The sequence below is a fragment of the Salvelinus sp. IW2-2015 genome, linkage group LG26 (genome assembly GCF_002910315.2).
Source record: "Salvelinus sp. IW2-2015 linkage group LG26, ASM291031v2, whole genome shotgun sequence".
NCBI classification, from domain to species: Eukaryota; Metazoa; Chordata; class Actinopteri; order Salmoniformes; family Salmonidae; genus Salvelinus; species Salvelinus sp. IW2-2015.
The window spans coordinates 38,086,158-38,108,865 of NC_036866.1; the positions used below are offsets into that span (position 1 = coordinate 38,086,158).

The following is a 22,708-nucleotide window of genomic DNA, read 5'->3' on the forward strand; positions in this document are numbered from 1 at the left end:
TACAAAACAAAATGCTTTTATTTCCACCATAGAGTTCGCAAGAAGCTAGTGCTTTAAAATGGCTCTTATCATAGGCTTCACTAAATTGTACATCAATACAGACATTCGAACACTTTCAACAATTATGCTGAATTCCAAATGTTAAGATTTACACACAAGTTAAATGTTGTGGACAAGAGATTCCATCAGCAAAATAAGGCTTTATTTGTATTATTTTTATTGTGTGAACCGACATGTCATTCATAGAAGCATTAAAAAAGTTAAGCTAACAGTAATACAGCTAGAGGAGGTTTGCTTCCGAGCCTCAGAGTTGTGGTGAACAGGAAGGTAAGGCCTCAGAGTGCAGGCCCAGCAGTCTAAACTATAGGAGAGGAGCCTGGCTGTTCAGCAGGTTACAGTACAGAGATAGGATTAAAGCATTAACAACTGACCCTATACAGTTAACTGCCAGTGCTTGACACAGAACGATTCCAAGATTACAACTCTGGACTCAAGGATGGGAAAGCAACTCACTGAGCTAATGTGGAGGTTAAGTCCTTTTTCATAAAACAAAACAAAAAGGATCTCTCTCTGTGAAAGGTGAACCATTTGCTTTCAAATGTGGGCCAAATTCTAGTTTAGACTTCTCATCAAACATGGCAATGTAGTCAACATTATACAACATTCATAAAAAGATTTGATAGTTTGAAAACAAATTTCAAGAGGGTTTTGTCACTGAAATAACACGATAGCTTGGCAACTTCCTTAGTGATGGCAAACTCAAGGACCCTTCTGCATAAGAACCATGGAGAGTTAGCTCTCAAATTGAAAATACAACCCTAAGACACCAACCTGGCTGAGACACACCTCCAGATTAGTCACATACATAAACACTCAGAAGCCTATATAACCTATAGAACCCTGCTTAGACATTTTAGAAATCTAGACAAACATAATTAGTGTGCAATGTTTCCCATGTTAGCAGTTAGAGCCTCCCCATCATACTTCACTCTCTTCCTCATCATTTGGTTAGCTGATTGTGACCTCTCTCTCGTTCGGTCTTTCTCTCGCTCCATGTACTCCGTGCWCATACAGTTAGGGCTACTCTCCCCTCTCTCCCTCCATTCACTTTCACTGCTGAATGAAGCAGTATGTTCTATACTGTAAAGGGTCACATTCTGCTGCTATTCCAGTAGCCCTAGCAACTGCTCTCCTACGCCCAGAAAGTAGACTCCCTGTGCGATGCCAAAGAGCGGAGCAATGACCAGAGCGCGACATGTCGCCCCCTTGAGGAATGTTGCCGGGCCCTCTTTACTCCAGATCCGCCTATGGAAAGGTGAGAAACCTGCTGTCGGTGAAAGGTTTACACATACACATTGGAGCAGCAAACGTGTGGGTTTTCCAGTGCATGCCTTACCGTGTGCAGTCAACAATGCCACGGTATGTGTCCTCCCCCTCCCCCTTCTGCAAGGTCTGTATACGAGTCTTTATGACTGCCAACAAACACACACACAGAAATCAATGTCAACTCAACTGCCCTTCTTTATAAAGTACAGACAATGAGGGCATCATTGTGCTCTGGGATTCCTGAGTTATTGATAATACCGTAGTTCATTCCATTGCACTTGGGGTATCATTTAATTGTAATCCGCTAAGTAAATTCAATAGCCTCTGCAACCCCAACCCAACACAGGATTCAGACCTTAAACTGTCKATTTTTAACATCTGCAGTGGCAAGAAAAGTGTGAACCCTTTGGAATTACCTGGATTTCTGCATAAATTGGTCATAAAATTTGATCTGATCTTCATCTAAGTCACAACAATAGACAAACACAGTCTGCTTAAACTAATAACACAAACAATTATACATTTATGTCTTTATTGAACACACTGTGGTAAACATTCAGTGTAATAACTGGTTGACCCGCCTTTGGCAGCAATAAACTSAACCAAATGTTTTCTGTAGTTGCGGATCAGACCTGCACAACGGTCAGGAGGAATTTTGGACCATTCATCATTACAAAACTATTTCAGCTCAACAATATACTTAGGATGTCTGGTGTGAACCGCTCTCGAGGTCATGCCACAGCATTTTAAAATCGGGTTGAGGTCAGGACTCTGARTGGGCCACTCCAGAAGGCGTATTTTCTTCTGTTGAAGCCATTCTGTTGTTGATTTACTTCTGTTTTGGGTCGTTGTCCTGTTGCATCACCCAACTTCTGTTGAGCTTCAATTGGTGGACAGATAYCCTTATATTCTCCTGCAAAATGTCTTGATAAACTTGAATTCATTTTTCCGTCGACGATAGCAAGCTGTCCAGGCCCCGAGGCAGCCCCAAACCATGATGCTCCCTCCACCATACTTTACAGCTGGGATGAGGTTGATGTTGGTGTGCTGTGCCTTTTTTTCTCCACACATAGTGTTGTGTGTTCCTCACAAACAACTCAACTTTAGTTTAAACTGTCCATAGATAAAGTAGCAACWGTGCTGAACTTTCTCCATTTATAGACAGTTTGTCTTACCGTGGARTGATGAACATCAAGGCTTTTAGAGATATTTTTGTAACCCTTTCCAACTTTATGCAAGTCAACAATTCTTACTCTTAGGTCTTCTGAGATCTCTTATATTCGAGGAATGGTTCACATCAGGCAATGCTTCTTGTGAATAGCAAACTCACATACTTCACATACTTTTTCCAACCTACACTGTAAATGTTTAAATTATGTATTCAATATAGACAAGAGAAATACGATAATTTGTGTGTTATTAGTTTAAGCACACTGTGTTTGTCTATTGTTGTGACTAAGATGAAGATCAGATAAAATMTTAGGACTYATTTCTGCAGAAATCCAGGTAATTCCAAAGGGTTCACATACTTTTTCTTGCCACTGTACATAAGGATTAGGTGGTGTWATTGTGGGCATTACAGTGTAGGACTGAACAACATGTACTGCTCCTGAATAACGCGTATGTTACTGAATGACACTGTGAATACAGAGGTTTATCTCTGCTTTATGGCGCTCCCCCAGCCCTTCCCTGTCTCTGTCTCTCTCACCGTCCAGTGGGGTGACAGCTACAGCTGCCACTGATCCAGCTGTGCAGCCTGCCATGAAGGACTGCAGGAAGGGGGCCCGCTCCTGCAGGTGTCCATGGCTACTCGGCTCTCCTCGGCCCAGCGCATTCAGGTTGGCGAACATCGGGAAGTAGATCATAGAGAAAGGGACGTCCCTGGAAAATGAAAAATAACAGAGGTATGCCTCAGTCCACAGGAGGATTAACCCTGCCAGACATAACTGCAAGAACCTATTGATTTGCAGTACCAGTCAATTTTGGACACACCTATTCATTCCAGGGTTTTTCTTTATTTTTACTATTTAATACGTTGTAGAATAATAGTGAAGACATCAAAAATATGAAATAACACATATGGAATCATGTAGTAACAAAAAAAGTGTTAAATCAAAATATATTTTATATTTGAGATTCTTCAAAATAGTCACCATTTGCCTTTATGACAGCTTTGCACATTCTTGGCATTCTCTCATTCTCTCAGCTTCATGTGGTAGTCACCTGGAATGCATTTCAATTAACAGTTCATTTGTGGAATTTCTTTCCTTAAWGCGTTTGAGTCAAATCAGTTGTGTTGTGACAAGGTAGGGGTGGCATACAGAAGATTGCCCTATTTGGTAAAAMACCAAGTCCATATTATGGCAAGAACAGCTCAAATAAGCAAAGAGAAATCGTTACTTTAAGAKATGAAGGTCAATACYGAAAATGTCAAGAACTTTGAAAGTTTCTTCAAGTGCAGTTGCAAAAACCATCAAGTGCTATGATGAAACTGACTCTCATGGMGACCGCCACAGGAAAGGAAGACCCAGAGTTACCTCTGCTGCAGAGGACAAGTTCATTAGAGTTAACTGCACCTCAGATTGCAGCCCAAATAAATGCTTCACAGAGTTCAAGTAACAGACACATCTCAACATCAATTGTTCAGAGGAGACTGCGTGAATTAGGCMTTKATGGTTGAATTGCTGCAAAGAAACCACTACTAAAGGACACCAATAAGAAGAAGAGACTTGCATGGGCCAAGAAACACYAGCAATGGACATTAGACCGGTAGAAATCTGTCCTTTGGTCTTGAGTCCAACCGCCGTGTCTTTGTGACACGCAGAGTAGGTGAACGGATGATCTCTGTATGTGTGGTTCCCACRGTGAAGCATGGAAGAGGTGTGATGGTGCTTTGCTGGTGACACTGTCAGTGATTTATTTAGAATTCAAGGCACACTTAACCAGCATGGCTACCACTGCATTCTGCAACGATACGCCATCCCATCTGGTTTGCGCTTAGTGGGACTATCATTTGTTTTTCAACAGGACAATGACCCAAAACACACCTCCAGGCTGTGTAAGGGCTATTTTACCAAGTGCTGATGGAGTGCTGCATCAGATGACCTGGCCTCCACAATCACCCGACCTCAACCCAATTGAGATGGTTTGGGATGAGTTAGACCACAGAGTGAAGGAAAAGCAGCCAACAAGTACTCAGCATATGTGGGAACTCCTTCAAGACTGTTGGAAAAGCATTCCTCTTGAAGCTGGTTGAGAGAATGCCAAGAGTGTGCAAAGCTGTCATCAAGGCAAATGGTGGCTACTTTGAAGAATCTAAAATATATTTTGATTTGTTTAACACCTTTTTGGTTACTACATGATTCCATGTGTTATTTCATAGTTTTGATGTCTTCACTWTTATTCTACAATGTAGAAAATACAAAAAAATTAAGAAAAACACTTGAATGAGTAGGTGTGTCCAAACTTTTGACTGGTACTGTATTTTGGGCTTGATTAGCCAGTGTGCCAGTCAGACCCGAGATGCACTGTACATAGAATGTAAGAGACAACTTATTTACAAAAAATMTCAAATGTTGAACAGAGGGATGCGATATGTGGTGTACGTAAATGAGGTAGCCTTCACCAGAAGTAAATCTGAAAGTCTTTGCCACGAACTAATCACCACTAATGAGACAATGAGACAAATCAGGCCTGACAGTGAGTCTAGCAGGTTACCTCAGTTCACTCAGTTCAGGACTACTCAGAACTGAGCAACAGAAACATGCTGTTGCCTATGTGAATTTGAGAGAAACAGAGAGAGTGTTTGACCTCATCAATGTGGCTCCTGCTCCCCGGTAGAGGCCAGGCAGGCCGCGTGTTTTCAGTAGCTCCAGGGTGATACGGATGGCAGTGGTCCGTGGTGGTGGGGCTGGCTGGGATGGAGGGGGGGCCACCAATGARGGCACTGGACCAGGAGCTGCAGTGGGTGCTTGGACCACTCTGGTTATGGCAGCTGTAACACACACACCACATCAGTGTCAAAAAACTTCAGCAGTAGAGTCATTATCACTGCCTAGCACACACTGAGCTGTGGCCTAAGGACAAATGGTTCACAGAACTCACCCAACCTTCCTGCGTCTTGCAACTGGATCTTGAGCATCTCCATGGGTGTGGTCACTATCACCTGACACGTCCCCGCCCCACATCCTGCCAGTATCTCCCCCCATAGGGGCAACTTCCTGTGGGACACAATGACWGGGTTAGCAGGCTAATAAATAACACATAGCAATGGCACCACCATTCTGATAAATAGACACAGTGCACTGTAGCAATAGCACCTCCGATCGTCTGACTTTATTACAGTAATGTTATGTTAACTAAGTATTATCCATCTGATGACCTTTTTGCATAAATACAGTTGAAGTCGGAAGTTTACATACACTTAGGTTGGAGTCATTAAAACCCATTTTTCAACCACTCCACAAATTTCTTGTTAACAAACTGTAGTTTTTGCAAGTTGGTTAGGACATCTACTTTGTGCATGACACAAGTAATTTTTCCAAAAATTGTTTACAGACAGATTATTCACTGTATCACAATTCCAATGGTCAGAAGTATACATACACTAAGTATACTGGTGCCTTTAAACAGCTTGGAAAATTCCAGAAAATTGTCATGGCTTTAGAAGCTTCTCATAGGCTAATTGACATTGAGTCAATTGGAGGTGTACCTGTGGATGTTTTCAAGGCCTACCTTCAAACTCAGTGCCTCTTTGCTTGACATCATGGGAAAATCAAAAGAAATCAGCCAAGACCCCAGAAAAAAATATTGTAGACCTCCACAAGTCTGGATCATCCTTGGGAGCAATTTCCCAATGCCTGAAGGTACCACGTTCATCTGTGTACAAACAATAGTATGCAAGTATAACACCATGGGACCACGCAGCCGTCATACCGCTCAGAAAGGAGACACGTTCTGTCTCCTAGAGATGAACATACTTTGGTGTGAAAAGTGCAAATAAACCCAGAACAACAGCAAGCACTTGTTAAGATGCTGGAGGAAACCGGTAAAAAGGTATCTATTTCCACAGTAAAACGAGTCCTATATCGACATAAGCTGAAAGGCGCTCAGCAAGGAAGAAGCCACTGCTCCAAAACCGCATAAAAATGCCAGACTATGGTTTGCAACTGCACATAGGAACAAGATCGTACTTTTTTAGAGAAATGTCCTCTGGTCTGATGAAACAAAAATGGCCATAAAGACCATCGTTATGTTTGGAGGAAAAGGGGGAGGCTTGCAAGGCGAAGAACACCATCCCAACCGTGAAACACGGGGGTGGCAGCATCACGTTATGGGGGTGCTTTGCTGCAGGGGACTGGTGCACTTAACAAAATAGATGGCATCATGAGGGAGGAAAATTATGTGGATATATTGAACAACATCTCAAGACATCAGTCAGGAAGTTAAAGCTTGGTCGCAAATGGGTCTTCCAAATGGACAATGACTCCAAGCATACTTCAAAGTTGTGGCAAAATGGCTTAAGGACAACAAAGTCAAGGTATTGGAGTGGCCATCACAAAGCCTGACCTCAATCCTATAGAAAATGTGTGGGCAGAACAAAAAGCGTATGTGAGCAAGGAGGCCTACAAACCTGACTCAGTTACACCAGCTCTGTCAGGAGGAATGGGCCAAAATTCACCCAACTTACTGTTGGAAGCATGTGGAAAGCTACCCTAAACGTTTGACCCAAGTCAAACAATTTTAAGGCAATGCTACCAAATACTAATTGAGTGTATGTAAACTTCTGACCCACTGGGAAAGTGATGAAAGAAATAAAAGCTGAAATAAATCACTCTACTATTATTTTGACATTTCACATTCTTAAAATAAAGTGGTGATCCTAACTGACCTAAGAGAGGGAATTTTTACTAGGATTAAATGTCAGGAATTGTGTAAAACTGAGTTTAAATGTATTTGACTAAGGTGTATGTAAACTTCCGACTTCAACTGTAAGTACTTTAAGGCAGGGGTTCTCGAAGTGGAGTCCTAATGCTGCCGTTTATCTCAATATCAAATCATTTCTGGATAACAATTAAGTACCTTACTGTGATTGTTTTCAATTAAGATTGTGCTATGCAGAAATCACTCCGCCATTTCCTAGTTGCTAAAACTATAATAATTTGCCTAATTTCAGTTTGTGACATAATAAGCTAGTATAGTGTAGAGAATCACTAAAACCATCTAAACCGCTGTGAAATATATTTTCATAACCAAAAATATTGTTGTTACAGCTGCTTGAAGCTGGTGCACAAAACAAAGTAAAAGAGAAATAGCATACATAGAATATACAGTATCTACCGCTTCATAGAGCTGCTTTCAAGTAGAATGATAGATCTATAACTCACATTTCTGTGTCAATTTGGTTGGGTCYCCCACAAATCTACATATTGCCACTTTCAAATGGTCAAAAAGAAACATAGCAAAGAGCAATTTCTCACACAATTTTGCTAGGATTGTCTGGGAGTGGTCTGAATGGTGAGGGGAAAACTGAAAATTAGCTGTTATTGGCAGAGAGGTTTGGGATTCTCTTTCTTATTGGTCTATTAACTAATTGAGGTCACCAGGAAGGCCAAAACTCCATCCCACCAAAACAGGCTGAAATTTCATGCAGCTCTTACACTAAAAGGGCATTGTCGTCAATTTCCCAGTATTATTCCAACCTCATAGTGTGGAAATGTATATAAAACACAGGAAAATCATGTTTTTGACTGCACTGGGCCTGACAACAGATTAAACAAAGTTTGGCCAAGGGATCCGTGGAATAAGTTTAGAGGGTGTAATACAATACAATGTAATATTATTAATCTACAATTTATGTTCTTAACCATGGGCAACATGGGTCTGTGYGGGATATTGGTATCCACAGTAATCCACCAATTATCAATTCTGTTTTCCTTACCCAATTTTTGGTTCATAAATGCACTGTATTTCTTTTGCTTTAAAAGTGCAACGTCTTCTCTCTGCCTCAAGGAAAAATCTAAAGTTGCAGGATATTACCTTTAAAGCTGCAACAACAAAACATCTCTCTGCCACATGACAAAATCTGTAGAATTGCAGGAAATCCGCTTGAACTGCAACATTTTCTCTCTGATGCCAAGAGGTGTGCCTTTTAAAATGTTCCTTCCCAGGGCCCAAAACTTTGTTCCTCCTGGCGATGCACTGCCGAAGTCATAGTAAAACTCCTTATATGCTGATTTATGAGGGGGTCCCTGATGAAATTGCTATCACAAAAGGGGTCCCCGGCCCCAAAACGTTTGTCCCCGGCCCCAAAAAGTGTTTCTGTTTATGTATCTTTCAGTTGAATTGTGACAAAAGTGTAGGTGCTGTTCTKGGACTAAATGTGAGTTACCCATCCTTGGAGAGTTTCTGTCTGAAGATATCATTTGCTGCCAGTTTGATGGCTTTTTCTGGTGTGACAAGAGTGAGATTCACTACTGCACCTGAGGGGTAATGGATTATAGCAACACAAAGTACTGTTAACGTCATACACAAAACCTTCCCCTGCACTGCACTGCCATATGATTAGCTCTAGGCTAGTTACTAACTATGAGCGCTTGATTGGTAGGCCGTCATTGTAAATAAGAATTTGTTCTTAACTGACTTGCCTTGTTAAATAAAATAAATTTAAAAATACTTTAAAAAAAGTACAATACAAGGTTTACCACAGTTATGTCAATTTAGGTAGTGTTAGCTAAATTCAAAACACAGAATTGTACATTCCATGAATCCAGGGAAATAGTACCTCTATACATCCCAAAGTAGCCTTCCATCTTAACGGTCTTCGTCAAACAGTCCAGCCTTCACATAACAAGGAGAAATATTAAGGTAAAATCAGTTTGGGTTTACTTTCTGAAGAATTCCATCCATGAAATTCATGATTTATTTTATAACATTTATAACTGATGCTTATTGACCATGCATAAACAATGAATACCTGAATGTTATGTAAATGTTGAGCGGCTTCACTGCAAGTAGATTGTATGTTTTAATAATAATAAAAAATGTAAAAATTAATACCATGTAGGTAATTTGCATTTCCTTACAATACAGTGTCTTGTAAATCTTAACATAAACCCTACATAGTTGAATGTTGGTTGTTTGGTATCACTTAAACACAGCTACAAACACAAACATAATTGATGGACACTTTACTTTAATTGGTTCACATTGGGATTATACATTGATGTGATCAACTTCATGAGCAGCTACTAGATTGTTACTTAATTAAAAGACCATGTGTAGTCAGGATGCCAAAGGATCACTCCTGTGCCAACCAGTAACTCACTGGGCCAACATTCTGTCTTCACCAAGGTAAATATAGGCACAATGCCCACTCAACCCTGTTGCCATAGCACTGTCTTATCTGTACAGATGTATAGAGATAGATAGCTGTCTGTACTAGACAACCAGTAGAGCCAAGAATGTCAAGAAGTAATACCATTGAGCCAGGAATAAGCTTGTTTCCCTGTCGGATTTATTGTGAAAGCCACTCTATAAATATAGCGCTCACCAATACAGCACCAAATTATTGTTTTGAATGCAGATGTGCAAAAACACATTTGACCCAATCTGCCCTCATGGACAGCTTAGTCGGATTACTTGTAAACAATTACTGTGTGTATGAGTCAAAACAGAACTATTTTCTCTTTTCTTCCAATTCAATAAACTGTATTCATCCCACAAGGGGAAACTCCCTCTTTCAAAAGGAGCGTCTCCCCGTCTCAAAGACCTCAAATCCCTGGTGCGAGTCAGAGGACAGGAAGTGTCTCAAGTCCCTTGTGTGGATAAAATAAAAGAGGAGCCAAGGCAGTACTCACATCCCGGTGTAGACTCGGGCACCCTGCTGGTTCTGCAGGCGGGTCTTAGCCAGATCAATAGGAAACACACAGGTCACACCCACCAGCCCTGCCACGCCCCCATTAATCAGCTTAGCAGGTAGGCTGCGGAGATGGAAACCACAAAACACAAGCACACGCACGCACGCAAGACGACAGAGGGAAACAAATCCATGCAAAACACCCGGACAAAGAGGAACAGATACATACATACATACATACATACATACATACATACACACACGGAAAGACACAGACATAAACACTATGTAAATGCACAATGTTAACATAGGGCAAAACAAAATGTTTTCTCCTTTCACTCTATTGTTAGATTGAATCCTCAAGGTTTTAGGTGAAGAGATATTGTAATTGTGTACCTAACTTTCTGCTCGGCCATCCTGGCTGTCACTGGGCTCCAGGCCCACGTCAGTTTCCTTCCTCCTCCTCCGATCGGCACACCTGCTCAGCCCCAAGGTGTCACAACTACCGTACCCTTACTGGCCCACCTGACTCCAGCACAAATGCAGCTTCCCGCCTCTATGGTATCAATGTGATGTTTGTTCTTCCACAGTGGGGAACCATTGGGGTTCCTCTCCGCTATAATGTGGCACCCACCACCTGAACTTAACCGGTGTCCTCTGGCCAGTCTTCCTGCTCTGCTGTGCTACACAGGAATACAAGTGGTCCCTGTCTGTTCCAAAAGAGCAAGGCCACACCAATGACATGGGTCAGGTTACCTTTTCCCATACCTCAGTATCATACAGAGGTCCTTTTATCTCTGTGTTAACTCTCTGAACTGCAGTGACAACTCTTTATAGCAATAGCTGTTCAGGGTATTGCAGAAATGTAATGTCCACAAACTGAATCAGAATTCTGAAGCCCATCCTGGTTATTATTGAAGCCCATCCTGGTCATTCATTACCAGGGTCCCAGATCTGTTTGCGCCATCATGCCACTCCTTGTCATGTTGGCATTGGACAAGGAGTTGAAGGTTAGCACAAACACGTCTGTTACCCAGGTAGGTCAGTCATAATACTGAGGCAGAATTTCCTGGGTCTCCCACATGTCTTAAGTCTCTCTAATCTTATTGCTAAAAGGGATAAGACTATTTGATCTACATAGGAGGGCAGACCTGAAAGATTTCCTTTTGCCGTGTATGAAAACTTGTAACATTGGTTTGACAACTTTTTTCTGCCAACAATGATTGTCAGAAGCTGGTCTGTACAACATTATTATAGATAATATTACCCAAGATGTAAAATTGACATCAGGTGTTCCCACCTTAAAAATTACCCTCTTCTCCTCTGTCCCCCCCTTACCCTTTTTTCCTTTCTTAATTTTTTCTCTCTCAGCTCCCTAACTAATCTCCCTCTTAATCTCCCCACCTCCATTCCCCTTCGGTCTATTTTTACCTCAGTAAACCTTCCCTCTATCCTCGCTTCTCTCTTCCTATTAAAATACAATCAATTCACCTTTCTCCATCTCTCACCTTTCTGTTGATTTCTCCTCAGTTCTTATCTTTCACCACAACCATCCTCCTCTTTTGAACCYTTCCTCTGGATCCCTCTCTTACTACAGCTCTGTACTTGCATTTCTAGTGCCCAATCACATTCTGCACATGCCTTTCACTGAGCCTCTCTGTGAAACTTTCTTTCAGCTCCGCTCCTTTCACACTAGTCCCCTGCCAAAACACAGYCAAGAGCGTCTACCCCACGCCAACCTCAAACCCAAAAGCCCCAACTTCTCCAATCTGCACCAGATCATCGAGCTCAGACAACATAGCTTGTTTTAAGTCTGACATTTTTCTTTTTTTTCATAAGAAAGATAGCAATGGGGAACTTACCCCTCTCAGTGCATKCCACAAGCAGGATCAAGCTGTCCACTTTTCTTTCGCTTCAACAATGTGTGCAGCAATGGTATTCAAGCGAGAGCGATCTGAGAGACCTAGTCGCCACTCAGGGGCCGTTGCACAAACACCAGCATTGTCCTCCTGCCTAAGTCCCTCCCTCTTGTGGTGACTCACTGTGACACAGCCCCGGCAACACAGCTCTGCACTAACGCAACGCGACATAAACTCTGCCTATAGTCACACCACAACGCTACAGAAACTCAACTCCCCACTCACATAACATGCTGACTGTGCAAAAATATTGCTAATATAATCCACAAAAACCTGAGCTGCAATACTAAGGCACTTTATGTATTCAGTAGCAGCACAAACATGACATAATACCGCAGCGACCCAATATGAGCCACAACTGAAAGTGACACTGATATTTAAAATTCAATTAAACAACAGTAAACAAAAACGAATAGTTGAAATTCTATTCAAGCATTTAAAAAAGAATTGTAAGAATAATATATAACTGAAACAACCAATGGAATAACAGCAACTCAGCATTACTGCAACAACTGATTCCACTAACACAAGCTCCACCCTGCCTTGCCCCAACTGGTTTATATAAGTATGGATTTTAGATTTATGTTAATGAGAAAACAACTTCTGACATTGAAAATCAGTCACATCAACTGGCAAATACTTGCATTCCAAAAGTAAATGTCGCTTTTCGATGGATATTTCTCATTTGGGTTACAATCTGTTGTCACGTTACAGTACAAAGACAAATGTAAAAAGGGCTGGTAGAACACTTTTTCTTATCTTTTGGAGTGGTACACAAGTCAGAGAGTCTTTGAAACTCAAGTGGAAACAGGTGCGAGCTTCATATTATACATTCTGCATGCAGACTGCAGAGACAGACTGGACTAAATTTTCAATTGCCATAACAAGACAGTGCTTGCAACCCCTGTTATATCCTATCTACAACTTTTATGTTTACATTTGTTATTATCTCATTATTGAGCATGTTTATTTTCTTCCACAATGACAAGGTCGTTGTAAGAGTGGAAGCATTATGGATGGTCTTTTTGTGGAGGAGAGGACTTGTCTTCTCCGAGCTGGCCGTTGAGCCTTTCAGAAAGCGCCAATGAGAGAGCGGCTCTCACACCAGTGTGTCGCAGTGGGTAAATGTGGCCCCCAGACTGCCTGGTGTCAGGTTACAAACACTGGACACCCCTTAAGTCCTGGTGAAGAGGATTTCACAGAGTAGACTGTGATTATGTAATGTATTCGTATTACAGAGATCCTTTGTTTGGCCATATTGAGTCAGTGAGTTCTGGCTCAAATACTGTACAAGTATGTCCAGAGGAACAGTAGACAAAGTCATCACTGACAACGTCATGGGTATGATATTGATGACCAACCTGGGGTTGGATGCATGATCCATACCTTTCCTATTGCCTCAGTTTCATCAATCAATGTCCTATAAGGTTACACATACAGACAGTACTCAGAATAGCACAACTATAGAGTACTTACACACTTTTGTCCCTTGCAACTAGAGTGCTTACACAACCAACTAGAATTCAACGCAAACTACATGATGACAAAGATCATGCTCACTGAGGTGACTCATTATTTGTAATCGTGCATGGTCTTTTAATCTTAAAACAATGGTCAGTCTATATTAGGACAAAGCTAGTGAGCTGCATGACATGGTATTGGATAGTCTTTTTGAGGCACATAGATGGCATGTTGTTGATCCCCTCTGAGAGTTGTGACTGGATGTTCTGAAAGAGCCTGGATCATTGAACAAAGTCCACGTTCTAAAATGAGTAGCCTACCTAAGCTCGACCACAGCCACACAGGACAACAGGCAGTCAGGATCTGTCTGTCTCCTAGCAACATGGCAGCACTGAAGGGGCACAGAGGCTCCCAGGGGACCTAAGCCCATCAGACCATTGACAGCACTGTGAAAGCTGTCCACCGCCTAGCCCTGAGGTGACTTCTCAATCAACCCCAGCCCTAATCAAATCAAAATCAAAATGTATTGGTTGCGTACACAGATTTGCTGGTGTTATAGCAGGTGCAGCAAAATTGTGTTTCTAACTCCAACYATGCAGTAGAATGTCTCACAAATACAATACAAGTAATTWAAAAAAATCCTTATTGATGTCACTTGTGAAATCCACTACAATTAGTGTCGATTAAGGGGAGGAGACAGGTTAAAGAAAGATCTTTAAGCCTTGAGACAATTGGTAGGTGCCAGGCGCACCGGTTTGTGTCAAGAGCTACAATGCTGCTGGGTTTTTCACGCTCAACAGTTTCCTGTGTGTATCAAGAATGACCCACCACCCAAAGGCCATCCAGCCAACTTGACACAACTGTGGGAAGCGTTGGCATCAAACTGGGCCAGCATCCCTGTGGAACGCTTTCGACACCTTTTAGAGTCCATGGCCTGACGAATTGAGGCTGTTCTGAGGGTAAAAGAGGTGGGGGTGCATCTCAATATTAGGAAGTTGTTCCTAATTTTTCGTATACTCAGTGTACATACAGCGTGAGTATACAACAGTATATAAACAGAATATGAGGTTGTCAGCGTATACACAGTGTACACGGTGCATTCGGAAAGTATTCACACCCCCTGACTTTTTCCGCATTTTGTTACGTTACAGCCTTATTCTAAAATGTTTTAACTTGTTTTTTCCCCCTCATCAATCTACACACAATACCCCATAATGACAAAGCAAACAGATTTTTGGACATTTTTGCAAATTTATTACAAATAAAAAACTGATATCACATTTACATCAGTATTCAGACCCTTTACTCAGTACTTTGTTGAAGCACCTTTGGCAGCTATTACAGCCTTGAGTCTTCTTGGGTATGACACAGAAGCTTGGCACGCCTGTATTTGAGGAGTTTCTCCCATTCTCTGCAGATCCTCTCAAGCTCTGTCAGGTTGGATGGGGAGTGTCGCTGCACAGCTATTTCAGGTCTCTCCAGAGATGTTAGATCGGGTTCAAGTCCGGGCTCTAGCTGGGCCACTCAAGGACATTCAGAGACCTGTCCCGAAGCCACTTCTGTGTTGTCTTGGCTGTGTGCTTATGGTCGTTGTGCTGTTGGAAGGAGAACCTTCGCCCCAGGCGGAGTTCCTGAGCGGTCTGGAGCAGGTTTTCATCAAGGATCTCTCTGTACTTTGCTCCGTTCATCTTTACCTCGATCCTGACTACTCTACCAATCCCTGCCGCTGAAAAACATCTCCACAGCATAATGGTGCCACCACCATGCTTCACCATAGAGATGGTGCCAGGTTTTCTCCAGATGTGACGCTTGGCATTCAGGCCAAAGAGTTCAATCTTGGTTTCATCAGACCAGAGAATCTTGTTTCCCATGGTCTGAGGGTCCTTTAAGTGCCTTTTGACAAATCATGTACCTTTTACTGAGGAGTGGCTTCCGTCTGGCCATTCTACCATAAAGGCCTGATTGGTGGAGTGCTGCAGAGATGGTTGTCCTTCTGGAAGGTTCTCCCATCTCCACAAAGGGACTCTGGAGCTCTGTCAGAGTGACCACCGGGTTTTAGGTCACCTCCTTGAACAAGGCCCTTCTCCCACGATTGCTCAGTTTGGCCGGGCGGCCAGCTCTTGGAAGAGTCTTGGTGGTTCCAAACTTGTTCCTTTTAAGAATGATGGAGGCCACTGTGTTCTTGGGGACCTTCAATGCTACAGACATTTTTTGGTACCCTTCCCCAGATCTGTGCCTCGACACAATCCTGTCTCTGAGCTCTACGGACAATTCCTTAGACCTCATGGCTTGGTTTTTGCTCTGACATGCACTGCCAACTGTGGGACCTTATATAGACAGGTGTGTGCCTTTCCAAATCATGTCCATAAATTCATTCAATCCATTTTAGAATAAGGCTGTGATGTAACAAAATGTGGAAAAAGGGGGTTTGAATACTTTCCGAAAGGCACTGTAAGGCATTAGTCTCAAGGTGCAGGAAAGAGTACCGAGCAGGTAGCTGGCTAGTGATGGCTGTTCAACAGTCTGATGGCCTGGAGATAGGAGCTGTTTTTAAGTCTCTCTGTCCCGGCTTTGACATCATTTTTTTTTTTTAAGTACAATGAGGGAGAGGATATTATCCTGGCACCACTCACCAGGCCTCTAACCTCCTGCCTGTAGGCTGTCTCGTCGTGGTTGGTAATCAGGCCTTCCACTGTCGTGTCATCAGCAAACTCTATGATTGAGTTGGAGTCGTGCGTAGCCACGCAGTCATGAGTCAATGGGGTCTGAGCACACACCTCTGGGGAGCCTCTGTGTAGAGGATCAGTGTGGTGGAGGTGTTGTTGCCTACTCTCACCACTGAGGAAGTATAGGACACAATTTCACAGGAAGGAGTTCAGACCCAGGGCTCTGAGCTTAGTGACAAGCTTGGAAGGAACTATGGTGTTGAAAGCAGAGCTGTAGTTGATGAACAGCATTCTCACATAGGTATTCCTCTTGTCCAGGTGGGATAGGACGGTGTGCAATGCAACAGCGTTTGCATTGTCTGTGGATCTGTCGGGCGGTATGCAAATTGTAGTGGGTCTAGGATGTCGGGCAAGGTGGAGGGGATATGGTCCTTGACTAGCCTCTCAAAGCAATTCATGATGACAAAGGTGAGTGCTACGGGGCAATAGTAATTTAGTTCAGTTACTTCAGCTTGTTTGGATACAGGAACAATGGTGGATATTTTGAAGCAAGTGGGGTCAACAGACTGGAATAGAGAGAGGTTGAATATGTCCGTAAACACCCCAGCCAGCTGGTCTACGCATGCACTMAGGACACAGCTTGGTATGCCGTCCYTGATGGCAACCTTGTGAGGGTTAACACGTTTGAAAGTCCTACTCACAGTGGCTACAGAGAATGGGAGCCACAGTCCTTGTCAGCAGCGGGGGCCCACGACGGCAGCTCGGTCTTGTTTTCCTCAAAGCGGGCAAAGAGCGTGTTAAGTTTGTCTGGGAGTGAGGCTTCGGTGTCCGATGTGGCTGGTTTTCCCTTTATAAGCCGTGATTGTCAGAAGTCCCTGCCCAGTGACGCGAGCTTACCAGATGAGCTAAATGCCTTCTTGCTTGCATCAAGGCAACCAAAACTGAACAATGCATGAGAGCACCAGCTGTTCCGGACAACTGTGTGATCACATAGTCCCTGTGCCCAAGAATGCCATGGTAACCTGCCTAAATGAGTACTGGGCCATAGCACTCACATCATGAAGTGCTTTGAAAGGCTGCATCAACACCATCATCCCAGAAACTCACTACAATTCGCATATGGCCCCAACAGATCCACAGATGACACAATCTCCATTGCACTCCACACTAGCCTTTACTACCTGGACAAAAGGAACACCTACGTGAGAATGCTGTTCGTTGACTCCAGCTCAGCGTTCAACACCATAGCGTCCTCAAAGCTCATTACTAAGCTAAGGACCCTGTGACTAAACACTTCCCTCTGCAACTGGATCCTGGACTCCCTGACAGGCCGCCACCAGGTGGTAAGGGTTTGCAACAACACATCTGCAGCGCGGGTGTGTGCTTCGTCCCCTCATGTACTCCCTGTTCACCCACAGCCACGTGGTGACACATGACTCCAACACCATCATTATGTTTGCTGATGATCACCGACAACGATGAGACAGCCTACAGGGAGAAGGTCAGTGACCTGTGAGTGTTGTGTCAGGACAACAACCTCTCCGTCCATGTGAGCAAGACAAAAGAGCTGATCGTGGACTATAAGAAAAGGGGGGCCGAGCACGCCCCGATTCACATCGACAGGGCTGTAGTGGAGCGGGTTGAGAGCTTCAAGTTCCTTGGCGTCCACATCGCTGATAAACTATCATGGTCCAAACACACCAAGACAGTCGCAAGAGGGTACGACAACCCCTATTCCCCCCTCAGGAGACTGAAAAGATTTGGCATGGGTCCTCAGATCCTCATAAAGTTCTACAGCCGCACCATCGAGAATGTCCTGACTGGATGCATCACCACTTGGTATGGCAACTGCTCTGTATCTGACAGCAAGGCGCTACAGAGGGTAGTACTTATGGCCCAGTACATCCCTGGGGCCAAGTTTCCTGACATCCAGGACCTTTATATCAGGCATTGTTATAAGGCCCAAAAAAATGTCATAGACTCCAGCCACACTAGTCATAGATCTCTCTGCTATCGCATGGCAAGCGGTACCGGAGTGCCAAGTCTAGGTCCAAAAGGCTACTTAACAGCTTCTACCCCCAAGCCATTAGACTGCTAAGCAAAATGGCTACCCGGACTATTTGCATTGACCCCCTTTTTTATGCTGCTGRTACTTGCTGTGTATTATCTATGCATAGTCACTTTACCCCTACCTACATGCACATATTACCTCAACTAACCTGTACCCCGCACATTGACACGGTATATAGCCTCGTTATTTCTATTTTGTGTTACTTTAGTAAAAATAAAAAATTATCTGCATTGTTGGTTAAGGGCTTTTAAGTAAGCATTTCACGGTAAGGCTACACCTGTTGTATTCGAGCATGTGACAAATACATTTTTGTTTTATTTGACATGCCTCTTGTGTCTGAGCCATTCAATTGCAACTCCACTTTGTTCCTGTAATGTTTTTGCCTCATTGATTGAATATAATAGAATACAGCTAGGTTAAATCGAAGGGCAGTTTCCATTTGTTACTGAATATGGCAATATGGAAAATGTTAAACAGATGGTTGTAGTCTGGAAATTGCAGTATTGCCCTTTGTCTTCAATCCATTGTAAAGTTGTGTAGCCTACTTATAAATTTGTGAATTATGCTATGTTATTTTGGTAGTCCGTTTTAAGATAGCCGCCCTATAATGGCAGTTCAGAGACAAAATAACAGCGTTTCAGGCCAGTGGTCACTCACCTCCTGATCAGTGCACACTTATCTCCTTTAGGCTACATGCGCTTTCCCCTTCCTGCGATGGGGGGAGCCACCGCTTTAGATTCTAAACGTACTTACTCTCCATTGAAGGAGACTGCCGTTACAAAACAAATGTATTCAAAACCTTTTACTCACTATTCTAGCTAACAAATCTACACTTAACTGTGCTTTTATATAAACTGCATGTTGAAATATGAAGGCTAATTGCTGGCCTATAATAGGAGTTGAATAAGGAGATTATTACCTAACTCATCATAACTGGACCAGGGAGGACAAAACAAAAGAAAAGCAACATCCAAAATACGGTCCAGTGATCAAATAAATGTAAGTCCATGTAAATGCACCTGCCGCTTTGCTTCAACTCTTGAAAACGCGCAACAGAAGAAGCACTCACAATTTTTATGCAGATACGGTACTTTTGAAAGACCATTCTGAAATCAGTAGCATACCCTTTAAATAGGGACCGGTCTATCAAGTCGAAGTGGTGGTGGATGTCTGCAGAAGATAGCATAAACAAAACAAATAAACCAGATAATCAAATGTTAGTACCAATATATATTAATTTAAGTAGAATTGCAAGTAAACAAATATTTTGATGTGTATTATAAAGGCTTGGTGGATTTTTGTATATTTTAATACGCTGCGTAAGTAACAACACCCCTCCTTGCGCCGAGGTGGTAGCACCACCCCATCTGTTCAGCTCTTGTGAAATTCTGATTGAAACAGATTGTAACTTGCTAGCTAGCACTCTCCGGACCGGGTTGTAATGGCAACTGACTGGATGGAACATCAACAGCAACTTTTGTAATTTATTTGAAGGAAGTTTCAATTAAGGAGGTTTTACACAAACCTTGAGGAAATTATTTCTAATGTGAGAAACCAAGTTATACAATTTTCGGTCCGAAAATGTCCCAGGGATGTACAATTTCTGTGGAAGAGATCCAGTCTTGGTGGGAAGTACCCGCCATAGCCCACTTCTGTTCGCTGTTCAGGACTGCATTCAACCTACCAGACTTTGAAATTGAGGTAAAGAAGTTCTGGAAAATACATTTAGAATTTTGGGAGACATTTTTTTTCTATTTTTGACTGCTATATTACAATTTCTTTATTTTTGCCTCGTAGAATGCGTTTGTAGGGTAGTTGAAAAGTACCAACAGTTAACGTTAGCTATAACTTAGCTCATCTTACTATTCAGTACTTCTCTGTTTAACTTACCTACTGTAGCTAGCCAAGTTAGCTAACGTTACTAACTAGCTAGTTGGCTAGCAAGTGCCTACAGTAGCTAGCTAAGTCAGAATGTTTGAAAACTCGTTAAGTCCCAGTTGAAATAAACGTGAACGTTCTATTTCATGGTATGTATGCTGTTACTTTGTATAACAAGCAATGTAACATGTAGCTACACCAATGGTTGTATTTTGATAACAACATTAACTAGCTAACGTTTAGTTCTTGCCAGCCGAAACAAAACCATGTGGTGGGATCCATTTGTTTTCATTTGGTGAAATCGAACGTTTCGCTTGTGTTTATAGCCATCCATAGTAAATCGCACGTCTTTGTCCAAATGTTAACCAAGTTATAGATTAAAACAAATGTAAATTATATCACCGTGAAATAGCTCGAAGTAATAGCTATTTGTAACGTAATTTATTAAGACGAGAGCCATAACTATTCTCTTTAGCGAATACTCTCAACGCAATAAATCACATGCACGTGAATAAAGGGTACTGTTACTTGCAGGTTGTATCTTACTTGTTTTTGATCCACTGTTGCCATGTTTTTATCAAATAGTCAAGTTCATGACGAGAGTTTCGAGTTTATTGTCTAGCAAGCCATCTGGCTTGGGTAGTATTTGACATTCTGCCATTGTTTTATTATCTCATGTTTTAACGTTAGAATGAMGAAACAGTCGTTCAAAATTGTTTTCTATGAAGCAAACAGAAATGCATGTCGAGCGTCAGCGTACATTAGTCGGTCATTTCGCGCGTTACTTAACTATGTGGGAATAATTTTACGTATTACACTTCTGTTACATAATTCAACTTTATCATCGGTTTCTAGCAATTCCAACAGAGTGGTTTCGTTTGTAGTTTGCTGCTCCATAATGAACACTGCTTGGCTGATTTAGTATGCAATAATGGGGATTGTTTGATCCATCGAAAAATGATGGGACTTGAAGAAAATGTGTAAGGTCAACAGCCCCCATTACCCATCCACCCCCACCCCTCTCGGGAGTGAAAATCACACGCAGGCATCGCTTTGTTATTGGATGAGGGATAGGGTGGGAAGCATCACCTCTAGTTTGTAGTAAAGTTGATATGATCTTTTATAACTGTTAACAGGATATATATGAATGCGTGTGAATATAAAACACAATACTGCAGCAATCGGCGAGTGATATCATGATACAAACGCCCCGATTCTGTAGAACTCCGTTTTGCACAATTGTGTTTTACGCGGTGCGCGTCTTGCAGCCACTGCGAGCGATTGACTGTCTATCTTTAACCGCATCACTAGGCACAGATCACTTGTGCTGCCTTGCCTGCATCCAATGTAGCTGATTTAGAGGAACATCTTATTCGATGGATCGTGTAATCATCGACGCATATCAATAACTACATCTATGATGGTGAGGTTTTGATAGCAGATTTGTCCTGCGCAAATGCGCACCATAAACCGAGCCACCGATTTGTGACACTTTAATTTATAGATTTGAAGTCTTAGTCAGGCACACTCTTTGTTGTCCAAGGTCACACGTCTATTGTGCTCTGGGCAATAAAGTTAAGAGTAGAACCTATATTTCAGAATGAATGTCAAAGCCCTTCACTTAATTGATATAGCCAATTCAATCTGCATACCACTTAAAGTGGTGAAAATCGACTTACCTCCATTTCAAAAATACTTCTGGGATTACGTAAAGGGAGAGTGTGCATACTCTAATCTGTCTTTGTCACTCTTAATTGCTAGAAGACAACATTGTAGAGAGTACAGATTGTATTGTGCTGTCTTTGAAACATTCATTTAGTAGATAACACTATCTGGAGCATTTGCTTAACATGTGGAAGGAAACAGTTATTCTCAGAATGTGCTTAACTTTGTTATGCATATTAATAAATGTGCCTTCTCACACCGCTACGGTGTGCAATAAATCCCTGGTACGCACCGTCTTTTGTGTGTTAATGCTCACTTAACCACTTTGCTTTCAGTATAGACCCAGTCGGTATTAGAATGCAGCCCTGTCTACCTGTGGGGGAAAACAACCTGTGGTTACCCCATTGGTTTACAGCAAAAACTACATTTAAGTCTAAAGATTACTTTTCAACATTCCCTGCTCCCGAGTGTTCTCAGTACTTAGAAAAACGTAATATTGTAGGGCTTCTTATGCCCCTTTTCACAAAGGTGCTAGCAGTCATGTGAGTGATTGCTAGCTAGCCAAGACCAACAACACAAACAAACTGACTATACAGATACAAATAGTGAGTGGAGTTTAGTATAGTCRGTTTTATAAGTTAAATGTCTTACCTGTGATAATGTTTTCCACACACATAGCTACATGTAGCCTACTTGGACACCGGGTCCACACATTTCTCACTCTTCCATGTCCCTACATGGGAGCATTGCAAACCATAGGTCGGGGTATTTGACCTTCTTACATGTACATTGACCAACACTCCAGCTTTTCAYCAGGTTTTGTTAATTCTGTATAACTAAAAGCTCTTTTACAATGGGAAATGTT

General features: G+C 42.3%; 2 protein-coding genes across 6 annotated transcripts in view; one reads left to right on the forward strand and one right to left on the reverse strand.

Annotated features, from left to right (window-relative positions):
- On the reverse strand, positions 1-19,369 carry slc25a18 (solute carrier family 25 member 18). Of its 4 annotated transcripts, XM_023971728.2 has the most exons (11): positions 12,046-12,218; positions 11,692-11,883; positions 10,580-10,893; positions 10,185-10,307; positions 9,110-9,165; positions 8,717-8,807; positions 5,431-5,546; positions 5,137-5,320; positions 3,035-3,207; positions 1,397-1,472; positions 1-1,305 (listed from the first exon to the last, which is right to left on the reverse strand). In XM_023971728.2, exons 3-11 carry the CDS (start codon positions 10,597-10,599, stop codon positions 1,164-1,166), a joined length of 981 nt encoding a protein of 326 aa, XP_023827496.1. In that variant the 5' UTR covers positions 10,600-10,893; positions 11,692-11,883; positions 12,046-12,218; the 3' UTR covers positions 1-1,163. The 4 variants fall into 4 exon arrangements, with proteins under 4 accessions (XP_023827496.1, XP_023827497.1, XP_023827495.1 ...); XM_023971729.2 differs by lacking the exons at positions 11,692-11,883; positions 12,046-12,218 and adding an exon at positions 19,220-19,369; XM_023971727.2 differs by lacking the exon at positions 11,692-11,883.
- Positions 19,370-19,678: 309 nt separating this feature from the next.
- LOC111953013 (chromatin remodeling regulator CECR2-like) overlaps positions 19,679-22,708 on the forward strand; it is a 68,958-nt gene continuing 65,928 nt past the window's right edge. Inside the window, exon 1 of one of the 2 annotated variants that reach the window (XM_023972078.3) lies at positions 19,679-20,001. In XM_023972078.3, the coding sequence (XP_023827846.1) occupies positions 19,882-20,001 (120 nt within the window). In that variant the 5' untranslated portion in view covers positions 19,679-19,881. The remainder of the gene's footprint in view (positions 20,002-22,708) is intronic. The other variant, XM_023972076.3, reaches the window with a different exon arrangement.